The sequence below is a fragment of the Aythya fuligula genome, chromosome 19 (genome assembly GCF_009819795.1).
Source record: "Aythya fuligula isolate bAytFul2 chromosome 19, bAytFul2.pri, whole genome shotgun sequence".
Taxonomy (NCBI): domain Eukaryota; kingdom Metazoa; phylum Chordata; class Aves; order Anseriformes; family Anatidae; genus Aythya; species Aythya fuligula.
This window is the reverse complement of record NC_045577.1, coordinates 9,361,952-9,388,752: the sequence shown is the minus strand read 5'-3', so window position 1 is coordinate 9,388,752 and position 26,801 is coordinate 9,361,952. Positions and strand designations below refer to the sequence as shown.

Here is a 26,801-nt window from a genome sequence, read left to right as displayed (position 1 = left end):
ATAGAGCTGTAGGACAGCCCTAAAAGCACCTCTGAGTGGGGTGCAGAAACAGTGGGAGAAAATCTGAGGTTCTGTGAAAAGCCAGAGTAAGCAAACATAGGGATCCCTCAGCCTCTGATCCATGCATGCACATTGCAGGGGTTGGTTTATTTTGAGGGCAGACCCTCTGGGCCTGCCAAGGTTTTCCTTTTGGCTATATTTTGCCACACAATAGAGGGTAAATGTTAGGATTTGCTTAGGGTTCACCTACCTGTCACTTCAGCTCTCACACCCAAAATTAGGGGGAGAAGGGAAAGAAGGGAGAAAACCCAGGAGATTGTCATGAAACCTGGACCCAAAGCCCTGTGACCAAGCAGGCCAATGCAGTATTTCTGCATCTCCTGACAAGAGCAATGGAGAATTCAAGTGGAGGGTCCTGGCTTCATTTCCCAGCATCTCCACTGGGTTTGCCACCAGAGCTAGGACAGAGATGCTAGGTGCTCCAAAAGGACACAATATAATCTGTGTTTATTCCCGTTTCTGCTTTGTTCTTGACTTATTGAACTCCATCTGGCTTTACTCTCCATAAACTGAGCATAGGCTATCTGAGCCTGTTTGATTCTGAGCCTCCCCATAACAGAGGGAAACATTTTCCTTTCTTTTGTTGGCTGCTGAGACTCCTAAGGCAAATATATTTCTCACCACCTGGACACAACCTTCCTCCTAATTACCTCAGTTAATTGGGCGGGGATGAGCTCACCCCCCTGCTTGCCCTCCCGCAGGAGCGCCACAGGGGAGGCCTGGCACGAGATCATGCTGTCGTGCCTGAGCAACCGGGCCTGCGACCCACTCTCCGGCCTCACCAAGAACGAGTGCGGCAGCGACTTTGCCTATTTCTACTTCGTGTCCTTCATCTTCCTCTGCTCCTTCCTGGTAAGTCAGTCCCCATCGCTCCCAAAACGCAGGTGCTGGGGTGGTTCCTGCCAGGCCCTCCCCGCCCCCTTGTTTCCCCTTCGCCCTGGCTGGGATTTGTACAATGTTACGAGCCCGCTTTGCTAAAACCCATTTATCATCCTGGTGATAAAATCCCTTTAATCCCCAAAGAGACCATTTAGTCATTAGTTTAAAGGGAAGGGTTTTATCTTTCTTCCCACGGGGGGTCTAATATTTGGAATTAAGCATTAATCTGTTTTGTCTTGATTTGTAACGTGGCCCTTTGAAGAAGGGGATGGGAGGGCAGGGAGAGAATGGCCGAGATAACATTGGTGCAGAAGTGCTTGTAGCAGGCAGCCGGGAGCATCACGCTTGTTAGATGGTGTGTTTTGTTTTCTTTGACAAATAAATGCATTTTCTTCTGAGATGGTGTCAGGAAAGCTTTAGACAAGAAAGTACGTGGAGCTGATGTGCTTGATGCATGCCCATGGCCATCGTACGGGGCTGAGTCTAAGCTTTTAATACGTGCCAGTGTCTTTATAATCACTCGTGTGCATAAAAACCTCTCTGCTCTCAGGGCTTGGTTCTTCCCTACACTGCTGGGACAGAGGAATGGAAAACCAGGGACAGGGACCCAATTAAACTTCAAGCAGCAAGAGATAAAAATGACAGCTCTGAAATGTCCCAAAAAGCTACATATCAAGCCTGCTTTCAGTTCCATGGCTTGATTTTTTAAAATATAAGATTTGATGTTTTGTGCAGCTAATCCCTGCTATCAACTGAAACCTTTAACCAGGAAAAAGAGGTACATGTGGCAGTTTGATGCCATACATAGATAGAGCAGCTTCAGTGGCCCCTACTGAGTTCCTTTGTCCAGCTGCTGCTGCCCCTTTGACATCCTGGGGATTATTTCTTCTGCATATATTAAAAAATGTGGAGCCCTGAAAGCTCATGCAAAGTTAATGCTCCATTTACAGATCCCTTCAGCACTCTGTACTTTAAATCCTAAATCCTTTCTTGTACAAATCCTTCTCTAACATCAGACATTCTCGTTGGTATTTTCAAGCACATCATTGTTCCTAAAGCCTTTTATTTAAAAAGAGAAAAAAAATAAAAATAATAACAAATAAATTAAAAAAAAAAATGTCCCCCAGCTCACCCTTCCTGGCTGACATCCTGGAAATGCAGTAGCAGGTGTGGAGGCTGGGGCACATGTGTGTAAACCACGGCTTTGCATGAGCTTTGCCTCCGAGCCGGTGCTCCCAGCACACCCAGTGAAACCACAGCCTGGGTCTGCTGGCAGGGTGAGGGGGGAGCCCCCACAAGAGCAGGGGGGGTGGCCAGGGCTGGAACTCATTTCTTAACATGCGCTCAGCACTTCATTGCAAGGAAGCCTGTGGGTCCCCACAGGCAATTAAAGAATTACAGAGCCACAGCCCAGCCGGGAGGGAACGTTTTAATGGTTTGCTGGGTGGTGTTACACCATGGGTTTGGGGGAAATTGGGTAATGTGTTTGTTTTGCAATGTTGTTTCTGGCTCTTTGTAGATGGCCAGCCTGACATCATTTTCCTCCTGTAAATTTACACAGTAGGAAAATATAAAATGAAATTAAAAAATACAGAAACTATAGAAACAGCTTTATGTAAGTAAGGGAAAACTGCCCTGAGCCACGGCCAGAGCTGGGATCAGTGCAAGGGGCTTGGGATCAAGGGACAAACTCACCAAAGTTACTTTGCCTCTCGATGTTCTGGGGGTACCGTGGTAAGTGTGGGGTTCCTGCAGCTTTGCCCATGTTATAGCAGTCCTGAGAGCTTTGACATCTTCAGAAACACCCTGAATACCTTCAGCATGCCCAACTGGCCGTGTGTGTTTGTGGGAGGGAGCCAAGCAGGCGCTGCCAGACTGGGTCCTGGTACAGCAACACCTCATGTGAGCAAACACTGCTGATGTGTTTGTGGTGCTTCCAGTCTTTGAGAAGCTTATTCAGAGACAGTTTGGACTGCTCTGGGTTGTTGTACAGGCGATTCATTAAGGACTCTGCTTGTAGGCACCAGTGGATCACGTCCCAGAAGGACTCTGTGCACCGCGTGTTCACCAAAGTTAGGGCCTCTCCCTCCAGACTGCTCAGGAATATGACTTCTAAATGGCACAAGCCCCAGATCTCCACTGTCTGATTTGCTTTTAATGGCTGGCAGATGCTGATCAGCTGGGGACATCCACGTTCTGCTTGGCTTTGCTGCTTCGTGGCCATGGTGCAGAGCAGCAGCTCGGCCTCCCTACAAGAGACAGAAGGACAGAAGCCTTCCTCGTGCCCCTCAGGTCTTTTTCTGGCACAGGAGCATCTGTTCCCACCTGCCCTCCTGGTCTTCCATTCTGCCAGCTGCAGCTTGATCTTCTCCCATTGAAATCCTTGGGTCTCTTCCATTAGCTTTAACAAGAGGAGACTTAATAAACCAAAAAGCCTTTGCAGAGAACAGCCATTAGGGAGAGGAGATTTTTATGTGTCCTGCCCCTTGTCTTTCAGGGGATCTTTGAAGGTGTGAATTGTTACAAGCTTAAAATAGGATGTTCAGGCTGAAGAATGGCTTTTCTTCTAGCCGTTTTATCTTGATTTGCCTTGCTATGAAAGTTCTGGAAGAGCTGGCACGATCCAGTCAGTGAAGCAGCAGCAGCAGCTCATGGGCCAGCCTGTGCTGGTGTGAAGGGGCAGCCCCAGGCAGTCCGTGGTCATGCTGGAGAACCTCACCAGAGACAGAGATGGTGACAAACTCTCCAAGCCGTGCAAACCTGCCTCGTACCACAGAACTGGAACTGCCTTGGAGAGTACAGGGGAGGAGGAGGTGGCAGCAGGTCCCTGGGCACCCAGGGCTGGGTTTGCCAAGTTCATTCCCTGGGGTGCAGCTGCTGCGTGGTCTTTTCGAGGTAGTCAGAAGCGCCCCATGGTGATGCCCTGGGCAGAGTTGTTTTGTGTGGTTTGGGCCATTATTTGGTAAGAAGTAGCCCTGCTCTGAGAATGGGAAAATCAAGCACCTCGCTTTGCAGTTGTAAAAAGAAAAAAGTTTGCCCATCAGCATATCCTCACGGTATTTTTTTCTCTATATGTTAAAATCCACATGGTTTCAGAAGTTCTCTGCTCAACATCCTGTAAGCCTTCATCTTTCTGGCCTAAGGCCATGGTGGGTTTCAGGTGGGGCCAGGGGCTGATATTCCTGGCAAACACCTCGGAGAACTCCAGGGTTGTGCCTTCACCATCTGCCTGCAGTACTTGGCTCCTGCAGGGATTTTGAAACAGCAGCAAGGAGGACAGGGCTGTGCTACTCTCCTCAGAGCAAAAAGCAGTTTCTGTAGGAGCTATAGACAATTCCTGCTCCTAAAAATTGGTCACAGTGTAGGAACCTCACATCCTGCTAAGGAAATGTTAACCCTTTTACTTTCCTACCTTTTTTATTTTTTCCTCCCTAATTCCATCATTGCTTCCTCTCTGCAGATGTTGAACCTATTTGTGGCTGTGATTATGGACAACTTTGAATACCTGACAAGAGACTCCTCCATCCTTGGGCCCCATCATTTGGATGAGTTTGTTCGTGTCTGGGCTGAATATGACCCAGCTGCCTGGTATGTATGCTGTTATGCTTGCATGTGGAGGAAGGATATACATTGTGTGTACGTATCAGATGTGCACACACACAGACTTCTAAATGTGAGCACAGCTTCAGAAGGAATAAAAACTCCAGAGCTTTAAGTAATGTTGGAGGTGAATACTCCAAGTTCAATTCACCATGTATTGGAGACAAACGAAACTGATGTCATTACAAGGGAGTTTCCTTTCAGTAGATATGAGACAGATAAAACCCAACAACTCAATGAAGCCAAACACAACCAGCACCACTGCATGTGTGCACACAGCCAAAAAATAATATGGTAACTTCAAGTCATCTTGGCTAAAAAGCCAAGCAGAAAAGATGTTCAACGTTTCCAGAAGCAGCTTTGATTGCCTTTGGTTCCTGCATCCCAGTGAGAAGATAAAATTATGATGAATCTCTCTCTATTGGCAGTACTTTTGATAAGTTGTGAAGCTAAGGCTTGCTATTCCTTGCTTAGACAGCATTCGTGTCTTAGCTGAGAACTGCCTGAGCAGCTTCACAAATCCTGTGCAGAGCACTGATGTTGCACTCCAAAAAAGAGAATTCAAGATTTCACAATGATGTCTCCTTAAAAGGAGTTGATCTGCTCCACAGCTTGGTCTCTATGTTAAGTGTTCTGGCCCAGAATTCATCATTTCCTTGTATGCACCTGTGAGGCAGCAGGGAGTGATGCAATGATCCTTACCATAGGATAGCTTGCCGAAAATGTGTTTTTTAAGCAGACATTTCTCATCAAATCTTGTGTTTTGATCTTGGAAGCCTCCTTCTAATGACATCATCATTGTAGAGAGGATTTTTATTTTTCTTATAAATAATATTTTAGCTTTTGGGTTTGCAGTTGAAATCTAAGACATGTGCACTAATAAGAAGAAAATGCCGTTAGCCTGACTTTGGAAGCGTGTCAGTTCTCAGTCAGCCACCGATAAAGTGTTCCTGATATGTGAGCATGTTAAAGGAGAAAATGCTTTTCTCACAACCCGACAGTGAGGTATTTGGTTTTAATGTTTGTCTTTGCTTTTCCTGTTCAAAGACAATCACAGGGAAAGCTGCACCTCTACTCTGGTAGCACAGCCCCAGAAGAGGGGCTTTGGGCAGCGATAGACCCAAGAGCTACCACTACAGCATTTTAAGGGATTCAAAATATAAGGAAACAGCTTTGACTAGCGATCATTTCCAGAGCAAAACTGATGTCAACATGCTCCTTTTCTCCCTTGCCCAGAGTAAGCCACTGCACAACAGTCCTGGTGACTTATTTTCATCTTTAGATGCTCTTAGATACAGATCACAGGAATTTCTGTAATATTCTGCAGCTTGGGCGTTTGCCTGCTGGGAGGCTTTTTTTTCCAAGCCCGGCTAATTTTGTTTCCGCCATCCTCCCCATGAGTTACTCGGCAGTGAGTTCCTCTGTATTTGTAATGAAGCTGCCTCCAGCTCCTCCAACATTTCCACCTTTTTCTGTTGTTTCCCTTCAGCAGAGACAGATGCAGAAAGAGGTTGTATAATCAGGATCTAAAAACTCCCTGCTAGGATGCAATTAAGCTGCTTTAAAATCTCACTTAAATTGATTTAGGCTATCTTTAAATGTAAACCTACTCCAGAAAGACTGCATTTCTCTGAACTGTGTGCAATTTTAACTATCTCAGAGCTATCTATACCACGAGCCTGCATATATATGGCACATATACGAGCAGCTCCTAATCTCTAAGCAGATTTCCGTTACCACGTGCTTTATACTACAGACACATCCTTTGTGGGTACTTGGCAGGCAGTAAATAGCTATTTTTGTTTTTCAAATCCAATCCTATCTCTTACCACTAGAAAATCTCAATGAGACTGAGAACTTCGGAGCACCCTTTGTCTCCTTAAAACATAATCTGGGCTCTGATTAGCATCTGTGGGAGAAGTCACACACCTGCGAGGGAAAAAATGAATACCTCTGTGGGTTTTTTTTAATGTTTATGTGTTCAGGAACTTTCCACCCAAGAAAGTTTAAAGATTTTTTTACTCTATTAACTCTGAGTGCAGAGGTTGGATTTTGTGAAGCACTTGGGGCAAACCATTCACTTCTGGAGCTGTTAATACAAAATACAGCAAATACTAAGATCCTAATTCTATTTTTCTCTAACCTTGTTTCTGTTTTGCTCTGGTGTGAAGCTATTGATGTTGGCAGAGTGACAAGGGGCCAAAGTGCAAACCAAGGGACAGCCAAGACGTGATACTCAAGGCTGGGTCCCAAAACATGTGCACGTTCCGGATTTTCCATGTGTGAATAGTTCCACTGAAATCATTTATGTTTTCACAAGTGGGACTAACACTTCTGCAATTTAAAAGTAATCTGAAATTCATTCATACTTTAAGGCCAGAACGGATTTTTTGATCATTTGGGCTGAACTTCTGTGAAGCTCTGGACATTACATCTCCCAGTAGTTATCTGAGGATTGAGATTAATCCCAGTGCCCAAGGCTGAGCTCCCAGCAGGACAAAACACCCAGTTGTGATCTGAAGACACAGGGCTGTAGAGAACCTGTTCTTTAGTTGCTCAAACTCACTGAAAGAAAACATTCATCTCATTGGTCGTTTTCCATGTCAGTCATTTCTTTACCACATTTTGGCTCCCAGTACACGTATATGTAGCATAATGGGAAATAACCACCCGGGTACAATTTGCACAACATGAGACTCCCAGGCAGCACCAGGTTGTGTTGCAATCCTTCAGTTTCATGCCCTCTCGCAAAGTCTCCTCCTTGGTAGTCCCACACAAAAAGAAATGATGGTGCTTGTCCACTTTGAGTCCTTTGATGAAAGATGCACCTGAGGAAAAATGCAAGTGTTGTTCTGCTTTTGTTATGGTGGTAGTATTTTCAACACAAGCTTATTGTGTGTGTATTTACATACCTCTTTCTGATGCTTTTCTTATAACCACCCTTGTTTTTCTTTCAACCTCCGATTTTATCTAAAATTTTCTGGGGAATAATATTCAACAAGAATTAAAAAAAAAAAAAAGCAGCTAGCAGCTGTTGTAAACGCATGTAATGTTCAGGAGAGGTAAGTGTGGTAAAACTGTTGGATTTAGAGGTGGCAGAAGCCTCAGGCATCACAGAAAAGGAGAGAGAGCGAGAGAACAAACACACAGGGAGTTGGTCCAGGGCTGCAAGTTAACCAGGATAATGCTGAATTGAAGGATGAACTAGGAAATAAAATTGGATTTAAGTCTACCTTTATTTTTAAGGACATATAAAGTGAGAATTTTGTCTCTTGTACCCCCTTCCCCATGCACACGCTTTAGTGATACTAGAAATGTCGGTTTGTCCATCGTCATCGCATCGCCACGAGGGACAGCCAAGGAGGGCTCCCATCGACTCTCAGAGAAGGCAGGGAAATGCTCGTTTGTATTTTCCACATGCTGATTTTGCAAAACTGTTCTAAAATTTTGGTATACCACTTGACTTGACTCAGTTAAGCCAATATACTTTTTATAACTATGATTAGGCCTGCAGCCAAGACTTGCGCAGTCCCATTTGATCTGTTTCTAAATTAATAGTTTTGACTTGATTGTGAAGGTTTTGAATAGACCTTAATTTTTCACGTCCAAAAAAGCAGTAATATTGAAGGAGCTATTCCAAAATATTCCAGCCTTCTTTATACAACATACCAAAATAAACACAGCGAAGCCAAATCATCTCATTTTTCTTCAGAGGTCGCTTTGAAGTTCAGCACAGCTCTTTCTGTACAAGTTTTGGTTACTCGCAGTAGATTAAGAAATCTAATCCCACTGTTAAATTGGCTGAAAATATTGTTGTGAGTTAATGAGACTGAACATGAAGCGTCCGATTTCGCCTCCTGGTGAGGAAAGCTCCATTTTCCCAGCACCGGTGGCCCTGCGAAGCCCCTTGAGATGCAGTTGCTGGCCCTCCAGCAAACTGCTTGCTGTCCACGCAGCAAAGTATGGCCCTGCTGGGGCTGTGCAGGTAATAACGGTGGGAGGTGGAGGTTCCTAAGCTCTTTTGAACCAGCTCATTTGAATCCCAGTAATAATCCAGTAATTAGGCCATTTGTGTGCTGTGGGCTCTGGTTTCTCTGCGCTGCTGCCGTGCTGGGGTGGTGGGTAGGTGTCTGTAGGCAGATGCTCAGGCACAGGGAAATAAAACACAGTGACAAAGGTAACTAAATGCAAGGGATGGGAAGTCTGCTGAATGACTCTGATGGTTTTCACAGAAGAAAATGTGCATATATGGCTTTTGTTGAGCCACTGGAAGTTCTCTCTCTCTCTCTCGGTCTGTGTTAAAGTGCCTCTTTCTCTGCAAACCCAGTTGCTACCAGACTAACCTTGCTTTTTCAGCACACCTTGTCCTTCCAGACTCTTCTGTTTGGAAGCAGGAAGGCTGATTCCCCGTGGTTTGTGCTCTCGTAACATCTGATGTTTTCTTTCCAGTTGCCGGATTCATTATAAGGATATGTACAATTTGTTACGTGTAATTGCTCCACCCCTGGGCTTAGGAAAGAAGTGCCCTCATAGGGTGGCATACAAGGTTTGCAACTTCAGAGACTCCCTCCAGCATTCTCAGTTTTGGTTTTGTTTCTTTTTTCGTTTTTTTTAACCCCCAAGTGCAAATGCAAGTGGTACAGAACAGAAACCATAATGTAACCGCCCCACTGCCTGACCAAGGAATGATTGATGGACTGCCTCCTCGCTCCTCCACGCATCTCACCTGTCCCCGTCCCCGTCCCTGTCCCTGTCCCCATCCCCTCCCACACCCAGCTGGCTGGGACCAGGCAGCCTTATGAGACAGCAAACCCTTGACCTGCACCTCACAGGTCTGGGTGGGAAGTACTGGGGAAAAGCAGTACAGCTTTTTTTGCTTTGTATACACACTGGAGAGAAAAGTTATCCCAAGATTTCTAGGGAGCAGCAAGTCCATTTTTGGGGGTGTCCAGGCAGGGGGAGATGAAGGGAGAGCTTTGAGCCTACCCCACTGCAGCAGCCAGAGGCTGCCCTGGCAGCAACACAAGTGAATTAAGCTACTGTAGGCATACCAGGAAACCTCTGGCCCAGGAAAGGAGTCCCCACCTTGGGAGCAAAAGGAGGAATCGAGGACAGGTCTTGCCAAGACGTCAGCACTGGCAGGCACTGGATGCCAGTGAGGTCCCAGGACAGGAGGGATTTCCTTGCTGCCAGTGCACAAGGAGCAGAAGGGATGCAGGAGGAAGCAGCCAGCGAGGAGCCTGCCCTGGCTCTTCTTGAGCACTCCAGCCCAGGTAATTCCCTCACCTTACAGGGAAATAAGGGTTAACTTGCATTGCAGAGGAGGCATGGGGCCTCTGCCAGGAACAGGGGCAGAAGAAGGAGGCCAAGGGGAAGTCTGTAATTGGCTGTAATTACGATTTGTGTCCCTCATCAGCCTTCAAATTAGCTCTGGGCTCTAAAGCCTGGGAGGTATGCTGAGGGCATTAGGTACTAAGGGCAGGAATAGACGGTGCTGGCTGGGTAAGTTCTCTTGTCCACCCCCTTCTGCACCGATGCTTTCTGCAGGGTTTGGGCAGTGCCTGCTCCTGCAGCTGCCCTGCTCGAGGAAAGGGTTTCAGGAGTGCTTAGGTCTTGGTTTTCCTCCTGCTACAGTGGAAATGGCAATTTTTCCTGCCTTTCCAAGTTTTCAATATTAATTAAACAAAATGAGATTCCCACAGGCATGTTCCCAGTTAGAAAAAGGAGAAGCAGGAACATTCCTTGCTGTGTCTGCCTCCCGTGCTTTTCAGGGCAGGATTTCAGTTGCCAGCAGCATGCACTGAAGGGAGATGTCATCCTTAAGGGATGGATCTTAGGACCTGTGCCCAAATCTCTGCAATTCCCAGCTCCCTCGGGCACACGGGGCAGCCACTCAAACCTCACTGGTGGAGAAAGGCAGTGGACATTGCCTTGAGGAAAGAGAGGCCCATCAAAAGAAAGGCAGAAACAAACCCCCTTTCTTCCACTGTCCTACAGATTGAGTGCTGCGTTGGGATTTTGCCAGCCCCAAATTCAGGCTGTTTAGGGTTCTGTGGAATTGCTCCCTTGGCTTGGAGTCAGAGCAGCCCCAGTCTGTGTCTCTGAGCAGATTAGGATTTTTTGCTTTGCTGTTAGCCCATAAGCTAACCCCCAAACCAAACTCTCCGTTCGCTGAGGGAAAGCTGAGCGTTTTCTCTAAGCCCCCTGTCCCATAACTCTGCCTACCAGCTCTCCCCGGCATGGTGACCACGACCTCTCGGACTGGTTTGGGGGGGCAGGAAGCAGCCCTTCCACCCCCAAAAGAGCCCCCCAAACCCTCCCCATGCCTCTCTCCCGGACAAGACCTCAATCATTCCCGGCCGCTGCCGCAGGGGCCGTGGCAGTTCCCCGTGGAGACGCTGGGCGCCGAACCGCAGGAACGGGAGCGGAGAGCCTCTCCACTTACCCACCTCTTTACTTTGGTTCTGTTTTCCTGAGAAGCCTGATTAACCAGATATCTGTTCTCTTGTCTGCTTCCCCTTTTCTCTCTCTCCTCCTCATTTCCCCGCTGTGTTGCCCTTTCCCTTCCCCACCTCCCCTTTTTCCCCCCACCCCGGTCTGCTTTGATTTCCGTCTCCTTTTGCTTTTGCCTCTCTCCCTCTGACTCCAAGCGGGCGCATCAGTTACACAGACATGTATGAGATGCTGAGACACATGTCCCCACCTCTAGGCCTTGGAAAGAAATGCCCTGCTCGCGTTGCCTATAAGGTAGACCACCCCAGCAGCTCCTGCCAACCCACCAGCTTTTTGTGCCGTGGCTGCAGCGGGTGCCGGGTTTCTGTGACATTGGTGTGGTTGTCCTGGGCTCTTCCTAGCGCTCTATCTGCTTCCTGAGCAGCCTGGATTTTGGATCTGCTGCTTTTTTTTTTTTTTTTGTAACCATTTTTTTGGTCTTTGAAACGATGGCACGTCGGTTTGTCTTTCTTACTGTGTCTCTGCTATCTCTCTCAGTGTTTCTCTCTCTCTCATTCTGCTTCCATTTAGGCTACGCTGGGGAGGGAGGATGCTAACGAGCAAATTACCCTGCCACTACAATTCCCATTTGTCTTCTTACCACTTCTGACTACCCGCTCTCACTAGTCCTTCAGTATTATGGTGCTTTTCCCCCCCCACTAAATTAGATTGGCGTAATTAGAGTAGGCAGTGCTGTAGGAGTTAGCAAGCTATTAAGCAGAGGCAATGCCAGAAGGGCTCCTTAAATACCCTCGTGAAAGAAATTATTTTAATGCAAAACATTTAAGACGGTAAGATGAAGAAATCACTCAAACTGACTGTTGATTCTGAAAACTTTTTAATTGAACCACAAAAAAAAAGCATTATATCCGAAAGGCTGCTAGCTGCTGCCTTGATGAACACAGTGGAAGCTCGGGCAGACAGAGCCGAAATCACAGAGCAGGTCCAGAAAAGCCGTGCTGCTCTCCTGGCAGCTCCCACTTGGGCATCTGCAGGGGCAACGCTTTGGGATCTTTGAACACTGAACCTCACTGCTTTTTGGAGGGAGAAGTCTGTCACAGGCACTTAGAATTTGGGTAATTCAGCATCCATCAAACTGAACAGGATATTTTTTTTGTCTTTTGGGTCTGATTTTTTTTGCTGTTGACCTCATTTTGGCTGCCACCAAGCCCAACTTCTGCACCTCGCGGTGCTTGGTGCAGTGGATCCAGACCACAACGTCCCTCCCCATGGTACTTTTTTTCTTTCTTTTTTTTTTTTTTAAATGAGCCCATATGAAAGCAAGATTTTTGTAAAGAGACTTAAACTAAACCCAAAGCTCAGCCTGCCTTTGTGTGGGACAAATAGCAGCAAGAAGAGACTCAGAAATGACGTCCTGTAAGATCCTTCCTTAGTGTAGCAGGATTTTAAAAAGTAAACAACCTTAAAATTAGCCAGTTAGATATCTTTTCTGTATTCGTTTTGTTGTGTTTCTGGACACTATGGTAGCTGCTTTGAAGAAGCATCTCTGCTAGGAGCAATTCATGCTCACCTTACCACGAATGCCCTCAAGAAACCGAGTCCCAGCTCTTAGGTATTTCAGACAGATGGACAGCTAGACAAACACTTCTGCAGAGCTACTAATTATACACACAAACCCAAAGCTTTTGAAGTAATCAATGGCTCCTTTTAGCATCTCTGAGTCTCCACTGACTGAGCATGGAGCCAGTCACTGCTGGGAGCAGGCTGTAGGTGCTTGCAGCTGGGCAGCCAGGTCGGTGCTGTGGTCACACACGTGTGCCACAAGCATCCAGCTGTCCCGTTGTCTTTCCCCCAGTCTTGTGCAATTAAAAAGGAAAAGAGGGAAAAAGGGAATACCAAAGAAATATATATTTAAAGAAGCATTTTAAACAGGACTGATTTCCATAGTGAGGTGTCTCCATGCCCCTGTGTGATGTTCTCAGTTGCTGCAGCTGATTTTGCAGGGCGGAGGCACTGCTGCTGTGCCTTCCCAGGTCTGCCTTCTCCTTGTGAGTTACCTGGTACCTAGTTTAATTTCTGTCTGCAGAACACATCCACAGAACTCAGGTACACATGAGTAGTTTGCTTCTAAAATAGACTTTTCATAAGATATCTTTAATTTTTGCCTATCTACTTAGAAACCTCTAAAGCCTGTGCGTGGCTGTGCCAGAAGTAGAGCTGGATTCCAGCCAAACAGCCCAAACCTCAACTGAACTTCAGAGTTCTGAGGCCAGGGGTGATCTGATTAATTTTGCACATTATCAAAGAGCCTCAAACTGCAGAAATATGGACTTGAGACCAGATCTGCATTTTTTCTACGGTGTAAGGCTGCAGGTTGGGCTGAGCCCTGCTCCCAGTTGTGGCTGCTGCTTCAATTACACCCTTGCAGGGAGGCAGCACCCGCTTTAGTTCCCACCCTTCTCCACTTCTGCAGGCAGTGAGGAGCAGCACGCACCCAGAGGCAGCTTCATGCTGAGCATCTTCCCCCAGATAAGGCTGCGGGTGGCTCGTGGAGTCCCCTTGTCCTACACCCACCGGCATCACCCCTGCTGCCCTCCCAGATGACGGGAGGCTCAGGAAGGATGCTGCAGCCCATCCACAGCCCTTCCAAGCAAACAAGCAAGGAGAGGCAATGACTGCCAGCAGCAGGGCTTTGTCTCTGCACTATTTCTGCTCTCTCCCTCTAAATATTTTTAAAATACTCTTTTGTCTGGCAAAAGCTCTTTTGCCCCACATGTCCATCCTTCTCCTTTCCACATATATATATTTTTCCCAGTCTGCTCTGTTTGTTAATATTTCGTGTTTCTCCCCGTCTTCACCCTTCTCAGTGTGTGTGAACTTTTTTTTTTCTTTTTTTTTTTTTTTTTTTCCTCCTGGCAGCCCCACCGGCTGCCGTCCTTCCTTCCTCTTGCTTTCTGGTTCCCCTTTCTCAGCTGTCCCCCTCAGTCGGCGTGCCCAGCCTCGGCTGAGCTCCGTGCGCACGGCTCGCTGCCCTCTGGCCATGCATGTTGGGGTCCTGGGGCACCAGGAGAGCTCTATCCTGCACCGGGGTGGGGAGCAAGGAAGGCAGAAATGCCTTTTAAAATATTTTCTATTCGGTTGGAAAGAGGGATGAAAACCACTTTGACTTCACTTTGATGCCTTCAGGTTTGATCTCCGGCCCACTGGCAGTTCGGGGTTGTTTGGGTTTACACCATTTATTGAGACTTGGAGGCCTTTTAGAATCAGCTTGTCTGCTGCAAAGGGTCCTGGTTTTTAATATGTTGTCCAGTAGTAGCAGTATTTCCAGCAGGTGCATGTGGACCCTGCACTTTGTGGCTGTTCGCCTACCTCCCCTTGAGGAGGTGTCACAGGACAGCGGGTTGCGTGTTACAGAGAGGTGGAGAGCTTCGTGGTTGAGGCGTGCACACCCCAGCTGAGGGACTTGGCTTGGGGCTTTGAAATGGCTGAAGGAAATGCTCCTGGTGCTGCTAAACCTCTCTGTTCAGCACTGCATTGCCCTAAAGCCTGGGGCTGAGTCCTGGGGACGGGGTGGTGCTGTCCCCAACAGGACAGGGGGCCACCCAGCCCAGGCAGCGCAAAATGCCTCCAGGGATGGGGCATCCACAGCTTCCCACCCCCTCATAGTGAGTAACTTCTTCCTAATATCTAACCCACATCCACCCTTGCTGTGGCAGGGAGGAAGGCTCAGGCAGGCTGTGTGAAGCTGAGAGAAGAGTTAAATCAGAGCAGACTAATCACAACTAGGTCAGGGTGAATTATTCATAGCAAATAATTTATTCACCGAATTCAGCCTCGTCTTCCACAAGCAGGGCTCCACTGTCCTGAATTTATTCACATTTGGAGATTATTCCCCCAGCACTTCTTGTCCCAGAGGCTGTTCGGGAGCTGCTGGTAGGGTATTAATAATTAAAATCCATCAGGGTGCCAGCTAGCTTCCCAGCACCTGTACCTCAGTGTGCTCCTTGTCCCGCTACCGTTTGGGCAAACCCGATGGTGAGCAAGACTTACGGTGCAAATACTTGTGCTTGAGCTCAACACTTGTTTTCTGGGTCAGGCTGGGAGCCAGCAGAAGACCTCAGCCTCACCCAGGTCCTGCTTAAACCCTGCCTCAATTTTCTCTTGGCTTTTGACACTGGGATGGATTTCCCCGTTTCTCTTGTATGTTCCCTGTCCATATGGACACTGCCCCAGAAATTTCCGAGCAGATCTTCAGAAATGGAACACTGAGCGTGCACAGGCTCTGCCCGTTCTATTTGACACAAATGTCTGGTTTTGTTACCGTATCTTTATTTATTTGAAATTCAGTCTGCCGGGAGGTGCCTGCACCCCTCTGGCCACACAAGTAACTGGAGCAAAAAGCACTGCCTCCCGCAGCCCAGCTGTAATCACTTACCATCTCGTTATCTGCTCGTTCTCCTTTTCATGGTGCACAGAGCTAATTAGGGGACTCTGGAGACAATATTGCAGCTCCTGCCTCGGGGCCCTTTTCCTGCAGAAATATTAACGAGCTCTCCACGTGCCAGCTCCCTCTCCCTCCCTCCCAGCCCTCCTGATGAAAGCCCACGGCTGCCCCTCGGGGAGAGGAGCAGGGCTCCACCTGCTGCTGGGTGCTCTTCCTTGGGTGCTCGTGGAGGAAACGGGAGGGAGCGGAACAGCACAGGGAGAACTTTCCTGCCAGGCCTGGGAGGATTTTATCTTTTTTTTTTTTTTCTTCCATGTCCCCCAGTTATTAATTGACCTGAACACCCTTTATTTGTGGTCATCAATTCCCAGGGCACGCCAGAGTAGTGCAAACTCCTTGCTAGTGCAGGGAAGGATCTGCTCTCCTGCCATCTGCATCAGCGTGCCCTTGTCATTTCCTCCTGGAGTCTAGAAAGATAGAAAAAATTGCATTTTTTTTTCTATACATATTATAATCGAAATTTTAGAAACCTATTGCAAAGCATGAGGAACCAGTAAGGGCTTGTCTTGAAGCATGACCTCAGCCAGAAGAGACAGCAGAAATGAGGGGAGCTGTTAATTGTATTTGAAACAGTGTACAGGCTAAACAACTGGCTCAGGTTTTGCTTTTATCCACAGTGTTACCTGTGCAACATGGGTAACATTGAGATTTTCTCTTCCATCTTGGTTAGGGATGAAAATCCAAAGTTCCTAATTTTTGGAAGAGTAATTTTAGTTCAGTCAAAATATTTGACTTCAAGAAATGTTAATAATTTCAGTTGGAGGCTAGTCCCTTTTAAACAACACCTATGGAAATGCAAATGAGTTAAAATTCTTGTAGGAACAGAAAGTAGGTTTCAAGTTACTGAAATTCCTTGCTTTGCGCTTGTTGGAAGGAAACATTTTGATGATTTTGGTGTTTTACTGCATTTTCTTTGAGGTTTCTCCTGTGGATATAATTTTTGGCGTAAGGGTGTTTTTTATAGCATTCGTGGGGAAAAAAGAAAGGAAAAAAATATTTCTATTTTGTTTGCACTCAGTTGCATTTCAGGTGCTTGGGAAATGCATCAAAGGGTGCTAAGGGCAGGGAAGGCAGGGGCTCTCCTCCAGGTGGCCGTGCCCACACCTGACCCCGTCCCCTACCCCTCTGGGTGCCGGTGTGGGGACACAGCGTGAGCACCTCCCACCAAACTGCTTTCTCCCCTGTATTGGGTGGTGTCAGAGCTATTTTGAGCCAAATGTGAATGAATTCCTTTCTCCCAACTGCTTTGGCAGGAGCTGCAGGAGCTGTCCCCCAAATGCAGTACATCCATTAGATATATACATTTTTTTCAAATGGCTTCCTAGAAAGCTGCTCTTGCTGATGTTGGTAGAGATTTAGGGATGCTTGTAGCTACGACCTGCTAGGCCTCACTGCATGGGTTATAAGGCACTTCTGACCCCTTTCACATCTTTTTTATTTTTTTATTTTGGCTAAGAAATGGGTATCTGCTCTGCCTTGGGAGGTGCAACTTGCAGCACCTGTGCACCTCAGCTGGCTGCCAAAAACCTGCCCCAGGAGAGGAGGAGGTGGTGCCTCCCAGTTTGCTACCCCAATAGAGGAGAGAGGGAGCAAAGGGGTGACCAGCAGCAGAGATCCTGCTGCAGGGGCTGCTCCCCCAGGTGGGACCAAGACTTCCATCTCCTGAGGGGACGGCTGGAGCTGCCCAGCCCCAGCAAGGTCTGGGCGTTGTGGGAGGACCTGTGCTGCGCTCTCTGCAGGTTGAAGGTTTATTAGATTGGAAATTGCCTTGGCCTAAGGGTGTCCAGGTTGAGCTGTTTGACTGGTTTGTATGTTGGAACACTTGGAAGCATGTTCCCCCTTCTTCCTGTCTTGGGAACATCTCCGTCTGGATCCTTCCCCCTTGATTACAGTTTAGGAGGAACAACCATCCCTCAGCTCTGCTGTGTGTAGCTGCGACTCCCTGTGCTCTGCCTCCCGGTTGGGAATTCAGGCTGGGAAGTCAGTGGGGAGACCTGGGACATCTCGGTCCCCAGATGATGCTTGGTGTTGGTTTTCGTGAGGATAGAGCTCTCCTGGAGGAATTATTTCTCATCTGCTTGCTCTCACTGCCATGCACCTCCTTTCTCTCTCCATCTGAACTCTGTCCCACTGCAGTGGGATGTGGTGGGGCTGTCAGTGGTGTGTGGGCTCACACGGATACAGTGATTCTGTGCTAACTTTTTGTGCGCTGAGGGCAGGAGTCTGAATTTAAATGGTGCTCCATTTGACACAAGTGAAGAGAAAAAAAAAATAAAGATGTGGCCTTGCCAGCATTTGCTACCGTCATTGAATTATAAAGGGAGGGGAGTCCTGCCTTTGATTTCCCCCTCTCAGAGGCTTGTTGGACATGGAAGATAACCTCTGGGCACACTTTAAAAGCTTTTTGAGATCACAGTGGTTTGTCCCAGCCTTTAGGACACAGGGTATGTTGTTACAGGAGTCTTTTGTGCGGCACATAATGAGATCCAAAGATGCGTACCAAGATAAACAAGGAGGTCTCACCTCCTTTTCAAGACATTCAGGTCTTGAAAAGCAGACTTTTTGCACCAAACCTGTGCCCTCCATCCCCATCAGCGCCAGCAGGACAACTCCTGCGTGTCGGGGATGTCTCCCAGCAGCCCTCAATGTCGCAGTGCATGGAGCAGGAGCCTCCCCGCTGCAGCCCCACGTGGATCACTCAGCGGCACGTTGGGCTGTGCTCAACAAAGAGAGGGTTTCTGTGCGCTGATAGGGATCAAAATAACAGCCCCAGCAGCTTTCAGACACAGATGAAATCCACTCCCAAGCGAGGGGCCCCAGCCAGGCTAATGCTCGGCTTTGCAAGCCGCTGTGGAGCTCTGCGCAGCTGGATTAATGCTCAGTGACTTCTCTCGGAGAGCAGGAATGCGGGGCGGGTCTGATAAGGAGGTTGCTGAACGGCTTTTGAAAGCCGAGGAGCTGAGAAATGAGCAGATTGCCAAAGGAGAAGAAATCCATCCTTTAAATGCATCACTCAGGTTATCAGCAAGGCTCGGGGTGCTTCTGCCCGTCTGCATTTAGCTGCTCTGACACCAGACGTGTTAAGGGAGCCACGGCTTCCAAAGTGCTTGCAAGAGATGAATTTGCCCTGCCAGAGGTGGTCCTGACTGGTGTTGAGGAAGGAGTTGCTACTAGGGCTAAAGATCTTGGAAGACACGTGCAGATCTGGACTGCAAGAGCACAGGAGGGGGGAGTAACAGCCCTGCTCTCTCCAGCCTGGCTCCTTCCCCTGGGGGTAAGAGCTGGAGCGAGCTGTGTAGCTCACTGACTGAAGAGAGGAGATCTTCAGAGCTCCTGGGATGCCCACAGGGAAAGGAGGCAGGAGACCGAACCCAAGTGTTTCCAAACACGAACTTTTTACCCCTTTACCCATTAGCAACCAGCCCCAAACAGCCCCTGAGAACCTGAGCCGTGGTCACTGTCTGCATAGAGCCGCATCCTCTGGTGGTGGATGCAAGTCCTCCATCCTCTCGCTCCAGCTGGCAGTGCCAGGTCTCATCATTAAAGGTACTGATGTAGGAGCCAGTGCTGGCTTCTTTTTCCCCCACTGTCACACAAGGACCTGGCAGGGGGGCACAGGTGCCAGCCATGTGTCTGGGCTGAAGGTAGGGCCATAGCTGGAGACCATCAGGAGCAGCGTAGCTACCTGAAATGGGGTGAGGATGTTAAAATCCGCTTCTTTGGGAAGAAATCTCTTTGTAGGATTACGGTACAAATGCTGGCAAATCAGTTGTTTAACAGCCACAGCCAACGGCTCGGACCTGCTCCAGGAGAGGGCCTGGAGCTGCTGGGGATGAGATGCCTGAGGTCAGCGCACAAAAGGCTCGGGGTGGCAGTGGGGCAGCTGTGGGGCTGCCTCGGGGGGCTCGCAGGAGGGCAGGGCCCGGGTGGGGGGGAGAAATCCCGACCAACGCTCACAGTGCCTGCCTTCCTCCCCGCAGCGCCTGGTGCGGATGAACATGCCCATCTCGCCCGAGGACCTGACGGTCCACTTCACGTCCACGCTGATGGCCCTGATCCGCACCGCCCTCGAAATCAAACTCGCCACAGGTGAGAGGGGGGGGGCGATGCGTGACTGCGCGTGGGGCCTCACACCCTGCTGCACTGCGGCCCTGAAACCACAGAAATGCTGACACCGTTGGGGTGACCATACCCCAGCACAGCAGCCGAGATGTGCCGGGCTCCCCCGAAAGCCCCAGGCAGCTCCTTGCTCTCTAACAGCCGCATGAGTTTCTGCACCTTACTTCTTTGCTATCCCAGCACGGGGGTGAAAAAGGCAGCGTTGCTGTCTGCTGGTGGCCCTGCAGTGACTTGAGGCGCCTGGAGATAAAATTAAGTTATTTAAGTGTTTAATCAGGCGTGTGCTTGACTTCCCAATTAAACACCGCCATGTAATAAAGCACGCCGGCCTTTTCTGTGGGTCGGTACGCTGTTTAATCAGGCTGGCTGGGGTCACAGGCAAGGCATGACGGGCCAAAGCACTTCTATTCCTAATCTAAAAGCAAACAGGAGGTAATTTGCTCTTGTGAGCAAAGGGCAGGCGGGGTTGGGGTGCTGTGCTTTTCTCAAGTGGTCTTAGGCCAATCTTCCAGCCCCTCCGCGATAATTACCTGCCTCCAATGTTACTGAAACTTTGTCTTTGATGCTTTGGGTGTGCAGTGCTGAGAGAAGACAAAACTTTGAGGCTGCTGGAGAGCTCCCCCAGAGTGACCCCAAGTACCAGATGCTTGTTTTCAAGGACACACTTAGGACTGTCTGGGATTTTAGGGTCCTAGTTCCCTGTCAGCAAAGGCAATTCCCACAGACTTTTTCAGCTGACAAAGGCCCCTCTCCTTTTTTTTTTTTTGCCACATACTGGAAGGGAACCAAAGAGTCAGTGCAGCTGATAGTGCTGGCACCGCCAAAAGGGTTGTGAGCTCCTGACCCGCTTTGTGGCTACGTGCTCAGTTTTGTGTGCTATGTTTAATCGAGTCTTTAGTGGGACTAACAGGCCCTTAATAAACCCTCTGAGACTGAGTGTGGGAGTTCAAACCGCCCTGTCGCAGCACCCAGAGTCTCCTCCCATTGCTTTCCTCTCAGAAAACTAATCTCTGTCACTCAGACGAACTACTTAATTGCTGACTGTGTGGTGTATTCAGCTGGGAGTCGGCCTGTTGGCTCATACACACTTTAATCACTTTCCACTTGTGTACTGAGACCTCACTTTGGCCACTTGAATAATGCCGCTGTGTTCGGCTCCTCCTGGTTAAGTTGTCACCCAGCCTCTGTTTGGTGCTCTCGAGAACTGGCAGTGGGGGAAATGCCTTCTCTTGCTGTGCGAGCAGTGGGATGTGCTGAACAGACAGGGCTTTTCATTGACGTGCCTGTTTCCTCTCCCTTTTTTCAGGGGGTGTCAAGCAGCACCAGTGTGATGCTGAGCTGAGAAAGGAGATCTCACTGGTTTGGCCCAATCTGTCCCAGAAGACGCTGGACTTGCTGGTGCCTCCTCACAAACGTAAGTGGTCCACCAGCAAGCACCCAGCCCTCCCCAGCCACTTGAGAAGCCCACTGTAGGTTTTCCCCTCCCTGCCTGCTCTGTCCCGAGCCCTATTGAGGTACATGGGCATCTAGGGGATGCAGCAAGGGAACCTGGTGTTGATTAGCACCCAGGTGCTGCCTCTGCAGGCTTCCAGCCCACATCTCTGCACCACGGTCATCCAAGGAGCAGGGAAGCCGAGGTCTCATCCAGGCATGAGTTCTGTTACGTTACAGTGGGTTTCACGTCCTTAGAGCAATCCAAGAAGGGACCAAAAGCTGTGTGGCCTCTTCCAGACCTTTTTCACAACTTTTGTTTGCCTCCAGCCTGTGCCATACAGGACAGGAGAGCAACATCTGCTATCTGCACTCAGTTTGCTACAGAAAACCAGGGGAAGGAGATTAAAGGTTTGTTGAGAACTTACAGAACCAGAAGTGAGATATCTTGGAGCTAAAGGCCTTTGTGTTACTCGATGATGTCTTTAGGTGAACATGCTGAGAAAACGGAAAGTTTGCCATTATCTTGATTGGCCAAAGCGAGGGCTCTGGATTCCTGATTAATGAGAAACAGTGCAGAGCAATAAAGGCAATGTTAATTAAGAAAAATGAGGGAGTTGAAAAGGTGCAGATCAGTGGGTAGCAACTACTGAATTCTTCTCCTCCCCACCTCTCCGGTTGCCTTTATATCTGGAGCTTTAACTCCTTGCTGTAAGGGACGTGCTCAGCTGCAGTGCGGGGAAGGGCTGGGAGCAGAGCTGTGAGAGTGAAAAAGACATCTGGAAAAACGCAATACTCTTTACATGTATGTATGTTAGCCCATTATGCCTCAGTTGACTGTAATTCAGAGAAATTGGAATAAGGCTTTGTTGATAAAAAGTTAGCTATGGATCTGGCATTAATTTACTGGCTCTTCCGTTGGCAATGCTTGCAATGCCACAGAGTTTTCCTGCCTGTTTCTTTTCCACCCAGCATCTGCGAGTGTTTGCCATAGAGGGTTAGAGTCAGGGGCCTTCCTCCCAGCAACAGACATCAGCAGGCAAAGATCTGAAGAAGTCTGTTATAACCTTTTCTTGCTTTTTTGCCTTTCCCCCATTTTTCCCTGTGTCTGTTTTGCCTCATCATTTCAATGCCACCACTTCTTCCTCCTTGTTCTTCACACCCGTTTGATGTTGCTGTTTCTCATGCACTGCGACTCACTCATCACCCCTGGTCCTTTGCCTTCCCTCACCTGAACGTCCCTGGACAGCCGATGAGATGACTGTGGGGAAGGTCTACGCAGCGCTCATGATATTCGACTTCTACAAACAGAACAAGAACAGCAGGGAACAAGTCCACCAGCCTCCGGGGGGCCTGTGCCAGGTACTCAGCCAAAGGCTGCTGCTCTCTGCCCTCACTCTTGGGCAGCTTCCCCTCTGAGCCGCGAGCAGAAGGTCTGGGTGCTTCCCCAGGCACCGCTTGAAAAATGGAAAACCCTCCCAAAATTCTTTCTCCCACCATAAAGTAAATAAATAAATAAAAAAGATGCAATTTCCTTTTCCACTAGGTCTGGAAGGATATTTTTTAAAAAAAAAAAAAGTCCCAAATAACTTGGCAGACTAATTTTCAGTCCTGTTTTAAGAAGTGGTGTAAACACTGAGGCATACTGTGAGATGTCTTTGGGACACAGAAGAATCACTGAAAGCTGATATTTGGCTCCAAAATGTTTTGGTTACTTTTTAAAATGGAAATTGTTCATAATAGATACATATACATATTATCAATACACTTGAAGACTTTTACAATTTCTTAAATGTATTTCCACACGTCTGGCTTGGGATTGAAACCCCAGATATTTCTGGTGTGCCAAATAGCTGCTTGACTTCAAGGTGAGCATCCAGGTAGCCTCCAGCGTGGCACTGTCCGCCTGTCCCTGGTGACAGTGCCACAACGGGGTGCTCAGCGCCAGCACTCACATCAGGATACGAAACCCCTGCCGCACTCAGCGGGTGCGGGGGGAACTTCTCTCTGACCCCTTCCCTTTACTTCGCAGCCCGGCCCGGTGTCGCTCTTCCACCCCCTGAAGGCCACCCTGGAGCAGACCCAGCCCGCAGCGTTCAGCAACGCAAAGGCGTTCCTCCGCCAGAAAAGCTCGGCATCGCTCAACAACGGGGGCACACTGTGAGTACCCCCCGACACAGCCATAACACATCCGAGGGGAACAAAGGGCAAATGCCAGCCTTGGCCCTGCTGACTCAGTTGCCCTGGATGTTGTGTGGCACCTCCAGTGACCCCGAGCCCAGCAGCCACTGTGTGCCTTGGCTGGGACAATGTCCTGCTGGTGGCTGCCAACCTGCTGCACGTGGCTCTGCCTCCTGCCATGGCCTTGGGTGCAATTATCTACCCACTATAGATGGTGGTGGCACTGGGAGCTCCAGAGCTGCATGTTTCCTTAGTGGCCTCCTCCAAATCTTAGAGCTTTCCATCGTGGCTAGTTTTAATTGCAAATTTGTTTACAGGATGTTGGGATCACTGCAAAACAGCCAGACAAATCCCAAACCAAGCACTGAATTGCTAATGCAGTGGGTTCCTGGGAGACCAAAAGGTCCTTGGGAGCGAAGAATTCCCTAAAGCTCAATGCACTTGAAAACAGCAAGAGCTGCCTGAGACTTTCCAGGACAGAATCTGGCTCTTTCTCTTTGGCCAAAATAATACCTCCCGAGCCACCTTACCAAACAGTTGCAGTAATGGCAATCCCTAAATGTTTCACCTTTTCCTGCTCCTCAGGTGACTTTTTTCTGGGTCACACATGCCATGGATTTTTAATGATGGATGTCTGAGGTCGAAATGTCCTGAATAACCCCAATGGGAATCTGACTTAAGACCCAGCAGTAAAACCTAGGGCTACCTGTACCATTCAGTGAATGTAGGTTGGCACAGCCACGAATGTGCTTGACCAGTATCACTTAGGGCTATTTGTCTAACTGGTTTTGCATACATAATTTGCCTGAATTCCAGAATCGATCATTCTTCTTCATCAGAACTTAAGCCGCAGAAGTTGATTTCCTCAGTTACTGAAAAAGAATGCTCTGACCTGTTTGGTTTCCTGGTTGCTCAGGGGGATCTTTGGGTTAGAAAGAAAGTGGCCCTGGGAAAACCTAGGGGACTTCATAGCTTCACCAGCCATCCTGCATCCATTTTCACAAGTGAGACATCAGAGGGTACCCAGGTGCTTTACTGTCAGCACAATCCCTTTGCAAAAGAGTTCATCTTTTTTTTTTCTTTTTTCTCCTTGATCTTCTGGCAGGCCACCCCCAGAGGGTGGAATCAAAGAGTCCAGCTCCTGGGGGACCCAGCGCACCCAGGACGTGTTTTATGAAACCAGGACACCAGCTTTTGAACGAGGCCACTCAGAAGAAATCCCTATTGAGCGGGTAAGCAAACAGGTGGAGACGGGGTGAAATGCAGTAGATTTTAATAGATATCAAGGCTAGATGCTTCCCTGAGAGCTGAAGGGGTCCTCTGCCCTTAGAGATAAGTGTTGTTCACTCTCACAACCCAAAACTTGCTTGAACATTATAGAGAAAAAGCAAGTCTGAGAGCTTCAGCACCGATAGCTGTACTTGTTGGCATGCTTATCCTGGGACTATGTGTCTGCTGAGATAGGTCACTTAGGGCTACATCTTCCTTGTCATCCCATTGTCCCAATCCCATTGTTATCAGTGTACAAACCCAGAGAACAGGTGTCATGGGTCAGGGCTCATTGCCATGGCTGGTGGATGAACTTGTCCCACCTCTGTCCCTGCTGAAGGCAGTGCTGTCAATAAAGAGTGACTTGGGTGCTCCATGGCTCCAAATTTATTCCCTTTCCCCTACCAGCACCCCTTCCCAAACCAAACTTAGCAGAAGCCTGCTCAGATGATGGTTTCAAAGCTGACATTTGCATTCTTGCTCCTGAAACTGTTTCTTGATTTGGATCAGGTGGTGGAAATGAGGGAAATCAGCCCCACTCTCACCAACGGAGAGCACCAGCCGGGTCTGGAGAGCCAGGGGCGGGCAGCTTCCATGCCACGCCTGGCTGCCGAAACTCAGGTGAGCAGGGAGGGAGGTTTTTTGGGGTGGGAGACAGCGAGCGAGCCAGGAAGGCAGTGCAGTGCATTCTTTGTGCTCAAAGTTGCCTGCAAGTTCTGTGAAGTAAAGGTGTTCTCTGAACCTGGAGCCAGGTAACCAGCCTTGGGGCTCGGATCATTTGTGTGCAGGCACAGCATTTTCCCCAGGTTTACTCATTCCTGATTGCAGAAAAAAAAGGAAAAGAAAAAAGAAAAAGAACACAGAGAAATCCATCTGTCTGGGTTGCTAAATGATGACCGCCTACCATGGAGTGCCTGTTCTGATTAACTGGGGACGATAATGTTTGCCAGCCTATGTTCCTGGAAGGCATACGTTTCCCATTGGCAGTTGTTTGCCATCTATCCAGACAGACAGCCGAGGCATGCTCCAGTGCTCCAGCCATAAAATAAGCTGGAGATTTCCTGTGGTTCTCTTTGATGAATGCAGTAGGTATGGAAAATACCAGGGAGCCAGTGCCTGGAAGGCTGCACTGAGACATTAAGCAGTCTCCCTGTGTTTTTCCCTTCCCACAGTAATTAGCATATCTTGCATTGTGACTTTGATTAGTAATATGTTGTTAAGGATTTCATTTTCCTTGTTTGGCTTCTTGTAAAGAAATCTCATCATTAGGGTTGACCTTTACAGCAACTTGGCGGCTAATTGTGGACGCTCCTTAGTGCATAGGATGTCATGGTTTTCACAGATCATTTTTGGGCACTCCACGTGTTCACTGCCAGCTTGTTAACCCAGATGCTCTCCAGACATCATCCTGCCTCCTGTGTGTCTGAACACCCCATAGTCGTGTCTCTCTTGCTCAAAGGGCCTGATTCATGCAGTAAGAAGTGAGCAGCCCATGGGCTCTTCCCCATTGCTCTCCGTGGGAAGCAGGACCTGGAAGATGTTCTGCATCCTAAAACTTAAAGACTGTGTCTTGTGTGCACAGAAATAGCTCCAACAGATTAAATAGGTTTGCAAATGTGCTTAGGCTGGTGCAAGCTACGCTTTGCTGGCTAACAAATTTCCCAGCTGACATGAGAAACTGCACTCTGTGTGAGAGCTCCAGAAAATCACTGAATAGAACTTTGTCTTCTGGGATGCTCTGGGTTAGCAATACTAGTCGAGATGCTTGATAAAAGAAACAGACCCCAAAACAATCCAGTACTCCCTCCCCTCCCAGAACAAAGTTGTCCTTTATTCCAGGCCTCAAGTAGTATCTTCCCTTGCAAGGCGATGGAGTTGCCAACAGGAAAGCCAGTGGCACGAGCCTTTCCTTGGGAAACTCCTCTCCGTTGCAGTCCCAGACAGCATGCCTGCGATTTAACACTGTCATTGTCAAAGACAGGACAAGCCCTTTGCTTGGAGCCCCTGAGCAGAGAGAAACTCTCCCAGGCTGCTCCTGCTGCACCCTGCAGCCACTGCTGCCTTTAGGAGCAAGGATCCTGTCCGTGCCCAACCTCCCCTTGCTGGGGGCACAGTCCCTGTCCCCAAGGCGCAGCTGCCCCAGGAGAGCTCTCTAGGCTGGTATGAATCAGGCCCGTGGTACCCGAGCAGATCTGTCCTCACGTAGTAATGTAATGTTCTGGTGGTCATAGCTTCAGCCGAATAACCGATGTACTCTCTGTGTGTCTTCCCCCTCCATGCCCTCCACCCTCCCTCTCACACGCTG

General features: G+C 48.6%; 1 protein-coding gene across 10 annotated transcripts in view; it reads left to right on the top strand.

Annotated features, from left to right (window-relative positions):
- Positions 1–26,801, top strand: part of LOC116496971 (voltage-dependent N-type calcium channel subunit alpha-1B-like) — a 280,195-nt gene that overhangs the window by 247,413 nt on the left and 5,981 nt on the right. For 6 of the 10 annotated variants that reach the window (XM_032200421.1, XM_032200416.1, XM_032200413.1 and 3 more), the window contains 9 exons: positions 762–912; positions 4,400–4,527; positions 11,190–11,286; positions 19,477–19,585; positions 20,922–21,029; positions 22,296–22,408; positions 23,079–23,206; positions 24,333–24,459; positions 25,007–25,117. In XM_032200421.1, the coding sequence (XP_032056312.1) occupies positions 762–912; positions 4,400–4,527; positions 11,190–11,286; positions 19,477–19,585; positions 20,922–21,029; positions 22,296–22,408; positions 23,079–23,206; positions 24,333–24,459; positions 25,007–25,117 (1,072 nt within the window). Of the gene's footprint in view, positions 1–761; positions 913–4,399; positions 4,528–8,988; positions 9,086–11,189; positions 11,287–19,476; positions 19,586–20,921; positions 21,030–22,295; positions 22,409–23,078; positions 23,207–24,332; positions 24,460–25,006; positions 25,118–26,801 lie in introns of all 10 variants that reach the window. The other 4 variants (XM_032200418.1, XM_032200417.1, XM_032200414.1 and 1 more) reach the window with 1 other exon arrangement.